We start from the raw sequence: 19,892 nt of genomic DNA on the forward strand, positions 1-19,892 counted from the left end.
TTGGACTACGGAATGATAGTCACTTATCATACATTACATCCTAGGGGTATGAACTTAGATAGCAATGTTGCTTTTTGAAATCTTCTAAGATATTTATTGTCACGTATTGAGTTAGGAATTTTGGAATTGCTTTATTAAATGTAGAAATGTTATTTAACCTATCATACAAATTGATAAGTCATTGTAATGGTAGGTAATTTGTCGGGATGTAGATAGTGTTTGTATGGAGAACATCATCTGTATGAGACTTTATTTAAAACCATAAGGGAAAAGGATAGAAGAATTTTTATGTATTTTATGTGTTTCTTCTCAGTCAGCTATATTTAAACAGACCATTTCACTAAAAATAATGTAATGGCACTTTAAGAAAGTGGGTGATTTTACCATATTGATTGATTAATTGAACAATGATATGGTATATTGGATATACAAGGAGATGGTATTTTGTTGTTTGAATTGTTCCACTGAAGGCGAATTGCCGAGGTACCCTAACACGTCTAATAAACGGATTCACTTTTTACCATCTTGTTATTGTCAGCGTTGACTTTCCAATTTTGACTGTGTTTTGTTTTTCGTTTTGTGGTCGTAAGTGGAAGTTGGATGGTGATACTATATTTTGCTTTTTTCATCCTGGTGAGAGAAGCAGCAGAGTGCATTGATTCCTGACTGTTTCTGGTTGGAGAGTGAGTGTCTGTGAGTGTCTGTCCTTAACGTACCTGTTTGGTCTGATTGCTATTTCAGGCATCTACCAGAGAAATGCTACAAGACTAAAGACCCATGCATCATGTGGGAATGTGGATCACTAAACAGGCTGCGGCCTGCTTCTCGTCTTGGGATTGGTGCTAACATTTTGCTTCTGGTGAGGGAAGAAGCAAAGTAGCATTGTATCCCAACAGAGTGAAGCTGTGGTTAGACTAGCATTAGTAGTAGCCAGGCAGTAGCTATTCATGTGACTCCCCTCTTTTCATCATTCTTGACAAGCTAATTCTTTGTTTTTAGTAAGTACTGCTTGATTTGTTTCTAACTTCAGCATATCTGCCTAAATACTTCATCCTTAAATTTTCTAGATCTACGTATTAATTTCCCCTCAAGTGTTTGGCAGTGCTCTGTACAGACTCAGACACCTTGAGTGACATTTTTCCGGTAAAAGCACAACTGAAATTTCTACAATACCTAGTTGCATACAGGACTAGTTTGCAGTGCAAGCAATGTCCACATAGTTGCAAACTGGATACTCCTAACAATGATTGCTATTCTCACTCCAACTGTCTAATCAATAGAAAAGGGTCTGTTGCCATGGATATGGATTTTCCTACTGTCTCCATTACTAGCTTGGTGGATAAGAGCATCTTGAGGCAATGTAGAAATTGCTCATGTTTACTGACAACCAGTTTTAATTCTCAAACAAACTAATATGGTATATGAGAGATGTATTTACACAATGTCACTGGAGGCAAAGCTCTCACATAAAAGTACTCCTAGTGTCAGTAAGGTTGGTCAGTAGTACATACGTTGCACCCATCACGCAAAATTCAAAGTAGACATATAGACCCACATATGCTGAGGCACTTGCATGTAACCTTTCTAAACCACAACAAATACACTCAACAGCCCCAAATGTGTTCTTTCAAAACAACACCCACATCAACACACAGAGCTACATCTCATGGACCCTCTACCTCTACGCCCATAAGGCAAGTCACCACACAATCCAATGTTCTAGTCATTGGAGACTCCATCATGAGACACGCTGATGTTCCTGTCACCAGGCTGAGTAAGGAGAAAGTTATGGTCAGTTGCTTATCAGGGGCTACGATCCATCACATTACACATGCACTCAGGTCGTTGGACCACAGTTACCAATATGACTCAGTCATGAGTAAGGAGAAAGTTATGGTCAGTTGCTTATCAGGGGCTACGATCCATCACATTACACATTCACTCAGGTCGTTGGACCACAGTTACCAATATGACTCAGTCATAATCTGTGTGGGAGTAAATGACCTGAGACATACCTCCCTAGAGTATATGAAGAGAGACATCATGGAGCTCTCAGAATATGTGTTTCAGGTTGGTATGATATGATAGTATGATATGAGCCTAGCACTGAGCAGTATTTTAACTTCTCCAGGGACGATGCCACAATACGAACAAAAGATGATTGACTTTAATAATTGGCTTAGTTTCTGGTGACATTCTAAGGGGGTGCAGTATTTGTCAGCATGGAAGGAGATGGTTAACAGACCATGCTGCTTTGCCAGGGATGGTCTGCACCTCTCCCCTCTAGGCTTTTGAATATTAGCTAAAACATTGCCTTCCCCATAGTGCCTTTTTTAGGCAATGCCAAACTGAAAGTACTTTGGACATAGCAAATCAAAACCAAAAAATGTCCAGGTATTACTGCTCAATACTAGGAGTCTAAACAAAAAAACTCCACTGCCTAGAAGCTCTCTTTACCTTAGAGAATGCTGATGTCTGTGCAGTCACTGAGACATGGTTTAAAGCCGCAGAGAGTACACCAATAGTGCAAGGTTATAATGCCTTCCACACATTTAGGCCAGCTACTTCACAGGCAGGGACTTAAGGTGGAGGTGTCTCTATTTACATCAAAAATAAATATACTTCAAGGCTGGTCAAACAGGACAATGCACTTGAGTTGATCCATGTTCAAGTCACCACAGATAAAATCCAATACCACTTCCTTGCAAGCTATAGGTCCCCCTCTATGACCCAGGAAACCCATACTATGTATTTAAACTTATTAGAAACAATAACCATCCAACCCAATACCATATTCATGGGTGACTTTAATTACCCCACTATTAACTTGGAATCCTATACGACACCAAACGGACATGCACAGAGATTCCTGAAATTTGTAAACACAAACTCCCTGGACCAGAAAGTCAATACACCAACCAGGGATGCAACCATACTTCATCTGGTCCTCACTAATATGGGAGGCTGCTGCACACCCCCAACTGTAATGCCTTCCTGGTAAGGTCAGACCACAAAATGGTCTCCTTTGAAGTAAAAATAAAACCTGGACCCCAGCTAAACCTGGAATATTCAGGAACTATTCTAAGGCTAACATCCTGCTATTAAGTGAGAACCTGGCAAAATTTCAAGCCCCCATAAACCCAGAGAACACTTCTGCCTATGCAGAGCTGTTGACAGAAACCCAGTACAAGCATGTTAATAGCTGCATAGAGGGTGCTGTACCCACCAGGAAGAAGCACAGTACTAACTCAAAAAAACAAGCCACCCTGGTAGAATCACAAATCAATCGGCTGTATAACAGGAGGAAGAAAATTATGGCAAAAATTAGGAGGTGCAGCACCCAACAGGATAAAAGCACTCTCATCAAACTAAACAAACAAGTCAGAGGACAAACAAAGTCTACCAAAGCCAAATTTGAGGTAAGTTTGGCCTCCCAGGCCAAGGACAACCACAAAGCATTCTTTAGCTATGTCCGCAACCTCAAAGGTAGTACACAATTGTGTGCAGAGCTCATTGTAAATGGCGCCACCTATACTGAGCCAGAAGATATAGCAAACCTCCTAGCTGATAAATTCAGCTCCAACTTTATCCCTCTCCCCCCCTCAACCTTCCCTCAGGAAATATCATCAGATATAACTCCCCATACTATCAATAGGGAACAGGTCCTTAATGCTGTCTCTAAGACCAAGAACACTGCACCAATGGGCCCAGACAATATCCCAGGATGTCTTCTAAATAGTATGAAACATGACCTATCAGGACCTCTGGAATTATTATTTAACTGTAGCCTCTGAACAGGCTTTGTGCCTCATGAATGGAGAAAGGCAACAGTCATCCCTATGCACAAAGGTGGGCCATCTGCAGACCCTGGGAACTGCAGACCCATAAGTCTCGTATGTAAAGCCAAGGAAAGAATTATCATGGAGATGATCAATAAAGGTATAGTAAACCTGCAGACACTGGACCCAACCCAGTTTGGTTTCGTCAAGGGCAGATCATGCCTACTCAACCTGGTGGACTTCTTCGAGAAGGTCACCAAAGCAATGGATGAGGACAAAGTCGTTCACACTAACTACCTTGACCTGGCCAAGGTATTTGACACAATGCCCCACTCGCATATTGTTGACAAACTCAAGAGGTTAGATACAAACCCATGTGTCACCCTGTAGATAGCCAACTGGCTCACATATAGGACCCAGGAAGTTAGAACTGGGGAGTCCACCTCTATAAAGAGGCCAGTCACAAGTGGAGTCCCTCAGGGATCAGTCCTTGGACCTCTCTACTTCTCAGAAGCCAAGGTCAATGTCAGTGGTCTCTGGATGGCTAAATTTGCAGATGATTGCAAATTAGGAGCTGTCATTGAATCCCGCACTGACAGAAATGTTCTCCAGCATGGTATGACATAAATAAACAACTGGTGTCAGAGCCATGGACTAAAACTAAATGCCAAGAAACGCATAATATTATCCTTTGGGAAGTCATCCATCCCTGGTAACTATCATATTGACAATACACCCCTTAGAGGTGACTCAGTAGTCAGGGACTTAGGGACACACATAGATAGTAATCTAGCCTTTGATTATCACGTGTCTACAGTGATGAGGAAATCATTCTATGTTGCGCAACTTATAAACAAAGGTATGGCATCTAAGTCCAAGGAAGTCGTTGTTCAGTGTATTCGGCATTCATCAGACCTATCATTGAGTACAATGCCCCCTTTGGTATGCACCTAACTAGACATATCTAACAACTGGAATGTCCACAGAGGTTCCTCACTATGTGAACACAGGGAGTAAGTAATATATCCTATGCAGACTGCCTCAAGGCCGTATCTCTGTATTCTGTCTCCTACAGGCTTTTGAGGAGAGATCTATGCCTGGCATACAAGCCATTGTCAGGCCCCACTCTGATGGACCTCCTGCATATCCACAAAACAAACACCACCAGAATTACTCATTCTAAAAATGCAAACCTTGCCTGTGATATAAATAGGTCCTGCTGGAGAGATAAGTGTGTATCCTAGAGACTACCCCTTCTATGGAACAGGCTCCCCATCCATGTGAAGCAGAGTTCCTCCCTAACCCTATTCAAATGCAGCTTGGACAGTTGGATTAGAAACTGGAAATTCATCCCTGGTTTGGCACCATTGTCTCTAATGGACATAGGTAACCTGTGAATGGTTCATCTCCCAGGCCCATGCTTACACTTATCAAGGGTATCAGAACTTATCAGAGATTTGGCATGCATAGCTAGGCTTAAAAAGGCCCTTGTGGCCATTAGCCTAGTAAACACCTATGAACCTATAAGAAACCAAGCTGGACAACCTGATTTTTAAACAAACTGTTGCCAGCTGGATACCTAAGTCTATTTCCTTTTGTTACACTCACCATGGAAAATCTTTACCTTCACCAGTAAAATTACACTCTTAACAGAGCAGTAACCTCTTCTAGAGCCTTTTACAAAGGGTTATATTCAAGTCATCTTAGAAGCAGCTGCTTGGTCCTCTGTAAATACCTTTAAGAAAATTACAGGGGAGATTCTTTCTCTAGATCCAGAGCTTCCTTTCCTACATCAGTTCTCTGTGGATTGATTGACAGCTTTTCTATGTCACATCCACCCACCCTCAACACTCACTAAGCTTTGGGAATCATTCAATAGTTTGGATCTAAGAAGGGCATAGTACAGTTGTGTAAGAACCTACCATTCCTGTAGATGTCCTGCTGATCAACAAATCCAAATAAAAAATAAATCCCTTGTATCTGTTTTTTTAACCACTTCTCACTGACCAAAGGGACCCATTTTCTGCCTTCCCCCCTCTTAATTTATCTTTACTTTTTCTGATATTCTCAGGTGTCTGTAGACTTCCTGTGTTTGAGATAGTCTGAGTTTTTTCTGCTTATATACCCTTTATACCCATGGGCTTAGATCATACGTCGGACGTATGACTGTATGAAAGATTTTGGCTTTGGTACCCAGACTGGATGGCCAAGTTATTTGGCAAGATGATGCAACAATTTGGAATATTGCAACAGTGATCAGGTGAACATCTACTTTTGTATGATAAGTTCTTACTTAACTGTACTTTTCTGTTAGAAACAGACATGAGTCTTTGAGGTAGTTTCAGATAGCTAACAGTAAAATTCTGTGCAAAACTAGTCCCTGGGTCTATTAAAGCCACTTTAAGAAATGTATATATTTGGTTTTACCTCTAATGCAGCAGCTACTGGACAGCCAGTGTTTATGGCAGAGCAAGGAAGGTGTTCTTTTCAAGATTCTTCTTTTGTCAAAGATGGAGGTCCATGTTAGTTCTGTCAGACGTGAACAAGTATACCAAGATGAAAAGATTCAAGATGCTAATATTAGGTTGCTTGTTTCTATATCCTCATTCACAAGGCTTCCAGGTCGTGTCTCAGGTTTCATGTGGGGAGTCCCTTTGCTAATTCTCCTCCTTGCAATTTGGCCTCTTAGCCCAGAGAATTCACCAAATGTGTTGATCCATTATTTTCTGGATACTTACTTTCCCCATTTACATACCTTCTTTTATAGTGTCCTGCTGCACTACTTGCAGCCCTTCTTTTGGTTCTTTCTTTCTAAATATCTTCAATTTTGCTGCCTTATTTTAGAGAAGGACAGTGTTCCTGCATAACTGGATTACAGCATCTGACCAGACTTTACCCCAGTCTAGTTCTTCCACTCACTTCATGGCTTGGTCATGATTATTGTCCATCCTCAGATTTCTCTCCAATATTGTCACTGACATTTGCGTGTGACATTTTATAGAGTTTGCTGACATGCAGCAATACAAAATGATTTCTAATAGGCACAAGTGTATCTGTTGTGACTCAGACTAACTTTTGCATAATTTCCAAGCAATAATTGGGCCAAAGTGGGTAGTTTATTTGTGTGACAGAGTAAGATGAAAACAAGCTTTCCTAACGAAACCATATATCTTTCTTCACCCCATCTGTTTTACTTGCCTTCTCCATGTGCTGCTTTATCTCTAAACTGCAAAGTAGAACTTCTAAGATGTACAAGTGTGGTCATTGCCTTTATTGTTTGTTAACATTGTACATGCATTTCCATGTACACTCCAGCACTGTTCTTCATTACCATGAGATCACTGAATGGTCAGTAAACCTAAGAAGGGATATATGCCTTGTTCACAGTGCAGAGATCTAATGCTGTGACTGACAAAATGGCAAATGAGATCTCAAAAACGTAGTATGTAAACTCTGTACCTGATCTGTATGGATATATTCAACTTATACACATTTCGACCAAATGAAGGGGATCCGTATATTATCCCTATCATTAAGTGAGGCTGGATTCCACGGCTTCAAGTTCTTTGAGTGTGGCAGTCCATGTTTGAATTCAGTGCATCAGGGAAATATTCCCTTCCCCAAGATGCAGGTCTGTAAAAAAAATGTTTTTTTTTCAGTTCACAAAAAATTTCGCCAATGAGATGTGTCAAAATGAAGCTTGCCAGACATTGTACCGATTTGTAGTACTGTAGTCTACATATGCTTCTGTGTTTGTGCTTTTTGTTATTTTTTGCTTTTCTTTATTTCCTTGATTTGTATTGCCCATCTAAGTGGTTTTATCATTCTAAATGCATATATACTCCTGTACAGAAAGCAGATAAGCATCCAAGTTATCTGACACCACTGATGATGATTCTTGAATGTGTAGTTGGAGATATTCTCATCAAACACTTAATTCAAAAAACATGCTTTTAAGTAACAGCTCTGTGCTCTGCAGTCTTGTCAATGTTTCGAATTGTAAGACAATGAGACATGGGACTGTCCTGCTGGATAAATGTGTTCTTTTAATTAGGTTCATTTGTGCCACTTCTAACTGAAAAGTGATGTTAAAGCTTATTTTAGCTGTTTCTTTTATAGATGTATAGAACTAAGTATGAATGCTGGAGCTAGTTTTGTCCCAGCCGAAGTTTGCGGATCACAATTATAAAGTCATAAAGAGACACTATGACGTCTGTCTTTGATAGCCTTGACTGACTGGAATTATTCCAGATTTTGATAGATTTCTAGTAAGCTAGCCTGGAATGCATTATATGGCAATAAAAGGTCTTAGTAACATACTTTGTTAGCATTTAATTTATACTAGTTCTGAAAAACATCATAATTGCTATTCGAGAACCAAAACAAATTCCCACCAGTCATACTGAAATTATTAATTCATGAATAAATGAGTAGTTAATATTTTCTTTGGTCCAAACGTTTCCTTGGGAGTACATTTTAACATTCATATCAAATGTGGTCTGATAATACTCGCTTTTTAATTATAACTTAATTAGCTAAGCACATTTTATTAAGATGAAAATGTATTCTGTTGATTAAATGATTTGTACCGTCATGAACAAATTGGCAAAAAAGTTGACATATTTTACTTGTACTTAAATAAGCTTAGTACTTTATTTCATTGTAGAATGTTTTTGCTAGGATTTTTCTGACCATGCTTATTAAGTATTCAGAAGAGTGTGAAACAGTAGTTGGTCATTAAACGCTACTGGTGTTGTGCCAATACAGAACTAGTTATCTCTTTCTTGTAACTCAGTGCCATAATTAAAATCTTTATTTGTTAACTTTCAGGGGTGACGCATAATATTCCACTAGTCCGAGAGGTGATCATTCATCCACGCTTTGTTAAAGGTGATATTAGTACAAAGTTCCTCCCTGAGGTTTATCCTGATGGTTTTAAAGGTAAGTGCTAGCCTAGTTCTGTATCTTACATACTTTTGTCTTGTTGATTTTAATTTACATCAGTTTCTTGCTAGGTATTTTTGTGTGGTTGTTACTTAAAATAGTTTGTATTAGCTTTTTGTGTATTAATATGTTGAGCAATTGGAAACACTGGCATTTAGATCTTCCAGCTGAAAACTGAAAAGCATTCCTCTGCACAGCAAATAACTTGATGGTAGTCTGATCCTGAGGCAAAACACAAGCTAGAGCATATTTTAGTGTGAAATAAAAGTCCATATCAGTTCAGAGATTAAAAAGGGTTAGGAGATCCATTTCTTAAAATTTACCATCTTAAAAGACAAAAACTGGTGTGATTTGAGGTTCTGATGTAGCATGCAATCATAAACCATTTTCTGTGTCCCGGTAATTTTCATTTTTGGTCTGAAACTAAGTAGTATTTTTCTCCTGTTAATATAAATATACACACACACACATTTTTTTTTACTTCTAGACCTAGATGCTTTTAGGCAGTTTAACTGCAGATATCTGTTACACTACTGGCTACCTAGCAAATTGTTAAAGTGAGTCTTAATTTAAGCTAATAGTTTCATCAAAAGATTAAAAATATTTATGCATCCCATCAAGACCTGTTTCAGCAAGGTACATTTTCAGTGAAAATGTATGACATACTCCAAGATATGCAACATTGGATTAGCTTATATTAAATAAGGGGGTACCTGTGACTTTTCTCCCATAGATGGTGTGGGAGTACATCTCCCTAACACTTTAATCAGGCTGTAATATGTATTGTTTCTGTCGTCAGATTTCATTCAAGAGGGAATTCACTTTGCTAGATCTTAAGGAAATGTACCACATTTGCACCTTTATTACCTTAAATATTTAATTTAATATACCTTTGCTAAGGTTTACAAGTCAAGGTATTTTACTGTTGAAGTACAGATTTGTTGGTGTAGCACTCAAGTCGACATGTATTCACTCTTTCACTCTCTGCTGTTGTGTGTGAATAGTTTTTGTCCTTGTACTAGCATGGGGTATTTTAACAAAATTTAAGTACATCTTAATGTAGTTTTCAAAATATACATAAGTAAATCTCATGTGGTTTTCAAAAATAAACTACCATGGGATTTGTAATGTTTACTTCCCCATCTACAGAAGTTAGTTATATAGGTATTTCTGTGGGGCTACCGCTAACATGATGTCTGCATAGTGTTTTATGTACAAAGAGTGAAAGAATGCAGTCATCAACTAATAGGTGAACATTTAGATGACTTGCTTAGTTAGACTCATGTAAATATATATTGGGAATGCAGGGATTAAGACTGAAATTCATTAAATGTTCATTATGTGCAGATTTAATCAGAGTACTATGGGGTGGAAAAGTCATCAGGACTTAGTTGTCAGTAAGTAATTAAGTATATTATTTGATGTGGGAAAACAACTTGGAAATAGCTAACTATGGAAGTGATAGAGGAAAACAAGAGATTCAAGACATTTAACCTCATACAGATGCACAGGAGAGGAGGAAGAATAATAATTTGTGTGTGATTAAGTTTGATGCTTGTAGGTACATGTGGTAGATAAATTATTTTCAGTGGACAGAATCTGTTTCTGAGTTAGTATAAACCTGCTTAAATGGATTACTACTAGAACAGATTGATAACTGCTGCTTTTATTTGTTTTAGATGCCATGATTAAAATATAGGGTGTTTTGGCATTCAAATTTTAGGTTCATAGGTACTTGCTAGGCTATTGATATGTGATAATCTTAAGAAGCCTAACATTACATTCCCATGGTAGTTTTTTGGCCCTTGTGCTCTGCATATGAATAATCATGAGGAAGGCAGAACAAGGATATGTTAGAACATTTACTTGTTGCCCCCTATACATGAGGGACATGGCTGCTAAACTGAGGGTGAATTTGTGGCTTTCCCTCCATTCATCCAAATTACACTTTAATAGAGTAAGGGAAGTACTTTGCTGTATGTGAATTAGAAGATGGTTCCAGTGAAGTGGTATTCTCAGTGATATGTACCCATCCCTCCAACATGTCCTATTTATTTTGCAAAAAAGATTGAGATTCCTTTTGCAGGTGTTCTAGTGACCATTGGACTTGTAAATGTGTAATAGGTCAGAAAAGATAAGGTCTGTTGAGGTTCTATACATAAGGCAAAGATTGCCCTGTAACAGCCTATATAATACTGAAGAGGGACAAGGTTTTTAACTGGTCTACATAGTTTTTGTGGTTTACTCCCCTGATTTTTTACTGAGAAGGAGTTGTGGTGCTTCCAGTTGTGACAAGTGTTTGAAGAGGTACATACCAAAAGAGGCATTATACTCTCAGCCTAATGTCACCCAAGTACAGTGGAATGATTACATCCCTCGACCTGAACACCGTAACTTTAGATATAAGCTGTAAAAAAAAAAAAAAAAAGTACTTCCTTGCAATAGTGAATATGTGATGATCAAAAGACAGTTTATTGTCTACTTGTTTTTATTTAATTAATATTTTGTTTACTGGGAAAGTCCAACTTGGAATGAAGCCAATTTTCAGTGAAGGCATGGGGAGAAACGCTCCAGACGCATGTCTTTGTAATGTGGGAGGAAACCAGAGTAGCCGGTGAAAACCCACACGAATGCAGGGCGGACATGCAGACTCCGCACAGAAGGCACTGCAGCCAAGAATTAAACCAGAGAACCTCTTGCTGTGAGGGACAATGCTACCTCTGCACCACTGCGCCATCGATGTACTTAGGTTTCCAGATCTCTGATTACAGGATCAGCTTTGGAGGGGGGATATTTATCTATGTGATAGTTGCAAGAGAATTCTTGCTTGCTGAAAGATACTATTATACATTTCCTGGCATTTAGTTTTAGTCCATGATTCTGAAGCCAACTATTTATTTGGGTGAGCCCTTCTTGGAGTGTCCCAAGCATCAAGTTTACAGTCAACTGCAGACTTGGTGAGCTATAAACCCTTAACATTTGCTTTGACCTCTGAGAAGTAATTGCTTAAGAGGAGTTGCCCAAGGACTAAACCCTAGGGTACTTGCTAGTGACAGGTCTTTTGGAGCCTCCATCCCTCATTTCAAAGGTTCTGTTTGTGAGCCAATTTTCTATCCAATGAGTTACATAGGGATTTACATTTAGCAGGAGAGTTTATCTATGATACTTGAATGAGAAATGGTTTTGAATGTCTTTGTAAGGTGTAAATATACAGTGTGCACTGATTTGCTCTCATCCATTGCTTCATTGACCTTCTTGAAGAAGTGAACCAGGTTAAGTAGGCAGGATCTATCCTTGACAAATCTGAACTGGCTTTTCTTCTTATCTGGCTTTGGTTGATTTGATAAGTAAAAAGAAGCCACCCTGGTGGGCAACCAGCATCATCAGACTTTACAACAAATGCAAAAAGTTGCTAAGAAAACTAAGGTGAGGCCACAACAGTGGAAAAGCACCCTCCTCAGTCTCAACAGGTAAATAAGATGACATGTCAAATCCTCAAGGTAAAACTGAGAAAAACTTAGCAATCACAGCCAAGGATAATCATAAGGTCTTTTACAGCTATGTACGTAGTTTAAAAGGTAGGAACCAAGCATGTGCCAAACCAGTGACTAACAGTATCCCGCAGAGATAGCAAACCTGCTAGTGGACAGATGTGATGAAAAGTTCACTCCCATATCCCCTCCAAAGTTATCACAAACCTTGCCCCCCCCCCCCCATCTCCCAACCCTACCCTACATATCCAAAGAGCAGGTCATTAAAGCCTTGTCTAGGGCAAAAAACGGCATCCCAGGCTGTATTCTAAACAAACTAAAACATGACTTAGCATCAGAATTAAGTACCGTATTCAGTCACAGCCTAACCACTGGCTTTGTTCCTGCAGAATGGAGGACAGCAACAGTTATTCCCCTCCAGAAAGGTGGCTTAGCAACGGACCCAGGGAATTGTCGACCCATACGTCTGACCAGCCTCATCCATAAAGCCATGGAATATATCACCATGGACCTCATAAGTAAAGACATAGGCAACCTTCAAACCCTGGATCTGACCCAATCTGGCTTTGTTAAGGGCAGATCCTACCTGTTAAACCTGGTGGATTACTTCAAAAATATGATCAGGGCCATTGACAAGGGCAAATCTGTGCATACAGCATACCTCGAATTGGCAAAGGCCTTTGACACAATCCCACACTCAAGGATTACTGATACACTTAGTAAACTGAGCTTAAACGCCTTTGTTGTAAGATGCGTTACCAGCTGGCTCACAAACCAGTCACACACTATCAAAGTGGATAACTCCACATCAACCAGCAGACCTGTCACCAGCAGGGTGCCACAAGGCTCAGTTCTGGGCCCCCTACTGTTTGGTATATACTTCTCAGAAGTTCAGGCCAAAACTAAGAGGCTGTGGCTGACCAAGTTTGCGGATGTCTACAAACTGGGTGCAATTATTGAATTATCAAATTATGTCAGTATACTTCAGGAGGGTTTTACACAACCAGCAACTGGTGTCTTAGTCACACTCTCAAACTGAATGCAAAAAAAGGCATCATCATTCCCTTCAGTAAAAACAGTGTCCCTTCATACTATCAAATTAACAACCCTATGTACCTACAAAGTGGTAGGAGATCTAGGTCCACAAGTAGACTACCACCTTAACTTTGACAACCATGTGTCTACTGTAGTAAGGAAGGCTTTCTACATAGCACAATTGATTAGAAAAGGCATCGCCTCCAGAGCAAATGAGGTTATAACCCCTCTGTACTCATCACTAATCAGGCCCATAATTGAGTATAACACCCCTTTTGGCATGTACTGTACAAAGCACCTGCAACAATTGGACAAGCCTCAGAGGTTTCTAACTAAGAAGATCAAGGGAGGGAACTTCAGGACGTGCCTTACACAGACCGACTAAAGTCCCTGTCACTATACTCAGTATCATATAGACTACTTAGGGGAGACTTACGCTTGGCTTACAGAGCAATCTCTGACAAAAACCTAATAAATTTGCTGCACATCCGTAAATCAAATGGGACTAGAGCTACTCATTCCAGGGACCTAAATGTGGCCTGCAACTTGAACAGGACATGCTGAAGGGACAGATTTGTGTTCCACTGACTGCCTCATCTTTGGAATAGGCTGCCAGTTCATGTGAAGCAGAGCACCTCTATGACAGTCTTTAAAAGGAACCTGGACAAGTTGATGGGGCACCATAAATTTTTACCGAGAATAGCACCCACAACCCTCCTGGACATGGAGAGTCATTAATAAATACAAATCCTGGGTATTGTCTAGACTGAGTATCTATGGTATTACGTTGGGATGAAATGACTAGCCTTGAAATGACCGGCTCGATAGCCTAGTAACCTCCTATGATATCCCATGGGTTCCCTGTTAAGTTTAGCAAGAGCATGTTGGTAGTTTAAACTTATTTTTGCAAGCAATGAGGTATTTATTATAGATTCTGCTTGTATATGGATTCCAGTATAGTGGTTTATTTTTAAATTTGGCTTTGTGTTTACTTCAGTACAGACAAATGCATATTTGAAGCCATTCACAAGTTCATATAATTTGGCAGTAAAAGATTCCACATAAACAGTATCATCAAGTTGGAAGGAATTTTGAATTTAGCCAAGTCATCATTCACTTTTAGTCTGAGCATAATAACTGAACAGTAAGGTATTAGAAGATGCTTCTAGCTTCACTGTGATGGTGAATGTGACTGATTTGTGGTCTGATTTGACCAGGATAAAAGTTACAATTGATGGGGAGCAAAATTGTCCCATATTTTTAAGGACCAAGTCCAGGATTTTATCACTCCTGGTTGGGTGTGGGCTAACTGATCCAGAGTTTATATTGCTGAAGTCCATAAATTTCAGAGCATACATGTTTACAGATATATGTCTTCCAGTTAATGGAGGGGTACTTAAAGCGTCCTAGGAGAATGGTGTTTAGATTAATCAAAGGGACTCCTTACTAGTTAGATGGTATGGGCTGAGGGAGACATAGAAGATGTATGATAATGGTATGATAAGGGGTTTTGCTGATAGTTTGTTAGACGTGGAGGAGTTCCTGATCACTTTCTTGTCTAATGAGCCTGGAGGTGATATTTTTTTAAAAATATGGAGGAACTGCAACCCTAAGTGCCTTTATCTAGTGCATTGGGCCTAGATGCTGCCACCTTTAGTGCCTTCATCTAGTGCATTGGGCCTAGATGCTGCCACCTTTAGTGCCTTCATCTAATGTGGTGGGCAAGAACCTGTGGAAGCATTGAAACCTGCACTGATGGAGTGCTGCCACTGATCTTGAACCAGGTCTCTGTAATGATGCATATATTGGTGTTTCCTAGGTAATGAATGCTTGTAGGTAGTAGACTTTTTGTTAAGTCTCCTAGCATTGAGCAGCAATACCTTTATTTTACCTGAATTCTGTTTTGTTATGTCGGAAGTTTTAGGAGACTAACATTGCCTAAAATAGGCACTATACTGATGGACAAGGATTTAGCCAGTATACAAAAGCCTTGAGGGGGGATAAGAGAAGACCAACTCTGGCAAAGCAGTTAGGACTGTCTACCATCTCCTCCCAGGCTGATGTATAGTATCTCCTTTAAATGATGCCAGTAGCTAAGCCAACTGTTGACGTCAATAATCTTTTATTCATATTGCGGCAGCATTCTTGGTGATGATAGAATGCTGTTCAGTGCTAGGTCCATCCTGCCTCAGATACATATTCAGAGGGATCCGTCATGTCTTTTTTCACTTAGTCCAGGGAGTTATGTTTCAAGTCATTTACACCTACATGCACTATGACTGTGTCAAATGTGTACTTGTGGTTCAAGGACCTTAGTGCATGTGTGTTGAGGAGAAACCTGGCACCTGATAGACAACTGACCTTTGCTCCTCTGGCCTTGTAAGTAACACATCAGTGTGAAGAAATGCTGCAGAAACCAAAAACTCAACCAAAAGCAAGCAGCTAGACAGGCAGGGAGACCAGCAAACACCGCCAACACACAATAAGAACAGTATTCCTCCAGAAACAAGGCATGTTCAGGCAGTAAAAGTATTTTATTATACAAAAAGTTATAGATCATAACCAATGAAAGCAAGTGTCTAGATCTGTAAATTCATATTGCTTACACAGTGCCAAAATAGGTATCCATGACCTTACAATTTTTCTGCCTTTAATTTTAGATATGGGGCTATAGATATGGAATCATTCAACCCAGGGTACTTATTTGATTCCAATAAAATCTGCCAACAGGTTTCTTTGTGGGACAACAGTGCAGACCAATTACCCCCCTACTACACTGTACAACAGATTCCAAAACAAAGAACTTAAAAAAAGCTCCTTCACAGATCAGGGTATGTCTAAAAAGTGCGTTGGTGTTAAGTTTTCTCTGTATATCATAGGCGTGCTCATATATATATATATATGGGTACCTAAGGTGCATAAACTGGCGGAGGACCCTCCAATGCGTCCTATTGTAGCAGCGCAGGGGTCCAAAACTCACAATTTATCTAAATTCCTGGATTGGAAGTTGAAACAACTGTGGGGTAGGCAAGAATATCTTCTTAAGGACTCATGGGAATTTCTCCGAAGGGTTACGCCAGATTTATTTAGTCCTGATATATTCTTTGTCACCATAGATGTGGTTGACTTATTCTCTGTGATACCCCACAGTTTAGGGCTAGAATGGATGGAGGAAGCCTTATGGGGTTGTAACGGAGTGACCAACAACGATGTTCATTTGATGTTGCATCTATTAGAACTGGTATTGAAGTACAACTACATCTATTTCTCAGGAGAATATTTTCAGCAGACCTCTGGGGTAGCCATGGGGGCCAATTGTGCCCCCATATATGCAGATATTATTCTGTCTGTCTGGGAACAAAAATTTGTTATGAATAGTGAGTTTTCTAAATATTGGATACACTACTCAAGGTTCCTGGACGACATCTGCATTTTTTGGGTTGGGCCACGGGATCGCATAGAAGATTTTGTGGGTTACCTACACAATACTACGGAATTTTTACGTTTTACTTATAATGTTTCTACCAAACAGTTGAACTACCTGGATGTTTCCCTTAGTAAAATGAATGATCGTTTCAAGTCCTGCGTTTACAGGAAACCTTTGTTTTCCAATGGGTATTTACATTACACCAGTTCACATCCAAAATTCCAAAAAAGATCTATTTTGAAGGGTCAGTATGTAAGGGTGTCCCGCATGAGATGAGAAGAAAACGATTTTGTCATCGAAGGAGAAACTAAAATCTTTCTTTTTGGAAAGGGGTACCCTGCAGTTTTGATTAATTCTGTATTTGAGGAAGTCAGAAATCTTAGATCTAGTCGATTTGCCCCCATATTGGGGAGGCCCAAGACAGCCTCTGAGGATGTTCTACTCTATGGGCCCAAAGTTAAATTGAGCCCTGAACAGATGTTCATCACACAATACAGTCAACATGCAGGAGAGATTAGACATATTATTGAGAGGGAATTTAGTGACTTCAAGGAATTTACGGATTTGGCCAACCTTAAAGATTTAACATGCAAAGTAGTATATAGGAAAGGATTCAATGTGAAAAGGTCTTTAGAACAGAGTACTAAGGTGAGGGGTAAAAACACGCACAGAAAGGGGACGTTTCGTTGTGGGTGTTGTACACAATGCAAATATATAATAGATCAGGACAGTATATACTTGGAAAGCAGAAACAGAAGATTGTGGGCAGACGGTTTATACAACTGTAACTCCAGGGGATTGGTGTATTTGGCTGCCTGCCGTTCTTGCCAGGCATTTTATGTAGGTAAGACGGAGAGGCAGCTAAGGAGGCGTATATATGAGCACGCCTATGATATACAGAGAAAACTTAACACCAACGCACTTTTTAGACATACCCTGATCTGTGAAGGAGCTTTTTTTAAGTTCTTTGTTTTGGAATCTGTTGTACAGTGTAGTAGGGGGGGTAATTGGTCTGCACTGTTGTCCCACAAAGAAACCTGTTGGCAGATTTTATTGGAATCAAATAAGTACCCTGGGTTGAATGATTCCATATCTATAGCCCCATATCTAAAATTAAAGGCAGAAAAATTGTAAGGTCATGGATACCTATTTTGGCACTGTGTAAGCAATATGAATTTACAGATCTAGACACTTGCTTTCATTGGTTATGATCTATAACTTTTTGTATAATAAAATACTTTTACTGCCTGAACGTGCCTTGTTTCTGGAGGAATACTGTTCTTATTGTGTGTTGGCGGTGTTTGCTGGTCTCCCTGCCTGTCTAGCTGCTTGCTTTTGGTTGAGTAACACATCAGTGTGCCTTACTATGGAGTCACATATGACTAGTATATTAGATTATGTGGAAGTTTGACTTATGAGCTTCCGACCTGAGATAATATGACTTTTAGATATATGTTAAGTAGTGGGTGCTGCCTGTGTTGTGTGTTTGTCGCGTTGCTGAGTGTACTTGTTTCTTAAGTTACATTTAGGAGGACTTAGTGGTTTAGGTAAGTTACTTTTAAAAGTGTTAGCATATGTAAGTGTATGTGTTTGGTCTGAGCTAAGTGTGGTTGGTTTAGTATGGTATTAGGTGGTACTGACTATCCGCTTGGTGTTTGTAGTGGCTTCATGTGAGAATTTTTCTCCATTAATGTTATATAACTGCCTCTTTCAAACACTGTTCATTTTGTTTAAATAGTAGTTGGTTTTCATTAAACATTTGTCTCAGGATGCCCATTTCAAAAAAGCTAGCTACTGAGAGGTCTAGAAAGTGCAAATCCATGGTTCCGGTTGCTTACTAATATGAGCTTTAGTGGGATAGTGCCTAATAGGTTGAGATGATTTACTGGAATGTTGTCTGTCTAGAGTGAACAATCTAAGTCTACACACAAAAAGCAATGCACCTCTAAGAGCAAACCAAGAGACTGTTCACACAACCACTGACTATTAAGTACAGTGGAAATTTGTGGAATAGGCAGTATAACGAAAGTTAAGTGCCATGCAGATGTGGTCAACTTGTAACAATACAGAAAAGCTAGAAATATTCAAACAGGCCCTCTGGCCACTAAGTAATGTAGCACACTTCAAGGTTCTGCAGAAGTCATAGGCCTAGAATTGGCTAAGTTCTTTCTTCACTCTCACTAGAGACCAAACCAAGTCAAATTTTAGTTATATTACTAATAGCTACCCAAATAAGTGCACAGTTATCACAGTAACTTAGTAAGAATAGCAGATTTACCTAGCCATGTGTTTCAAGACTGGTATTTTAATTAAATCTATTGGAAATTGTCACAGTAGCATGGCTGCTTTCTAGATTTGGAGTCTTACTCTTTGTCCTGTAAAGTTGTGTCATCACTGTCTTTCCAGAATATTTATTTCATAAATTGACAGAATTTAAAAAGAGCAAAGCATTTTTTAAAAATACTGGTAGAGAGTCTGGTTTCTTATTTGGAAGTTTGTTGCCCTCCTTGTGTTTTTAAATTGTTTTGTATTATTAAAGTTAAAAACATTGACCCTGCAATCAATAATTTTTTTCATAACAATTGGAGATGGAAACATTTGGCAAAGAGAAATATCTTGTAACTTTGACTTTATTTTGTGGTTTAAATGTTTAAGTAATGATAGCATGGTTTTATTATGTTCAGTCGTTTCTTTAAATGAAATAGATTAATTAGTCATAAGGTGATACTTTGTTGCAGAGGTTTACATTGCTGTTTTACAACTCTTGGTTCTCTGAATCTATTCTCAACTGAGGTGCTTTTTATGACATGCATGTCCATGTGGGTTTCCCCAGAAGCTACATTTTCCTCACATATCCCAGAAAGCATGCTGGGTATAGCAATTAGAGCAGAGGACCAAAGGTCTGACTTATTGATGAACTACTTCCTGTGCCGAAAGTACAGGGAACTACTTCCTGTGCCGAAAGTACAGGGTTTTACTCTTTCCACCTTCAATTCCTTAATGAGTAACCTTGAGCAAGTCAGTTAACCTGACAGTGATTTGGAGCAATTGGGAATTTGGGCTAAGCTACTTAATGTCCTCCTGGACTGCATGCGTAGTAACTACATATGAACTTAAGATATGTTGAATTAGTGATCTTCCATATTGCCAATTGGGTGTGTATCTGTGTGCCTGTTTATCAGTCTGTTCATTGTCATACAATAGACTGTTGACTTC

At 39.3% G+C, this 19,892-nt stretch overlaps 1 protein-coding gene across 2 annotated transcripts in view; it reads left to right on the forward strand.

Moving 5' to 3' along the window:
• The window catches only part of PCCA (propionyl-CoA carboxylase subunit alpha), a 4,227,722-nt gene that overhangs the window by 2,832,084 nt on the left and 1,375,746 nt on the right, over positions 1–19,892 (forward strand). For both annotated transcript variants that reach the window (XM_044071233.1, XM_044071234.1), the window contains one exon: positions 8,610–8,720. In XM_044071233.1, the coding sequence (XP_043927168.1) occupies positions 8,610–8,720 (111 nt within the window). The remainder of the gene's footprint in view (positions 1–8,609; positions 8,721–19,892) is intronic.

The sequence above is a fragment of the Protopterus annectens genome, chromosome 5.part0 (assembly GCF_019279795.1).
Source record: "Protopterus annectens isolate FY-2018-M chromosome 5.part0, PAN1.0, whole genome shotgun sequence".
Classification (NCBI taxonomy): Eukaryota; Metazoa; Chordata; order Ceratodontiformes; family Protopteridae; genus Protopterus; species Protopterus annectens.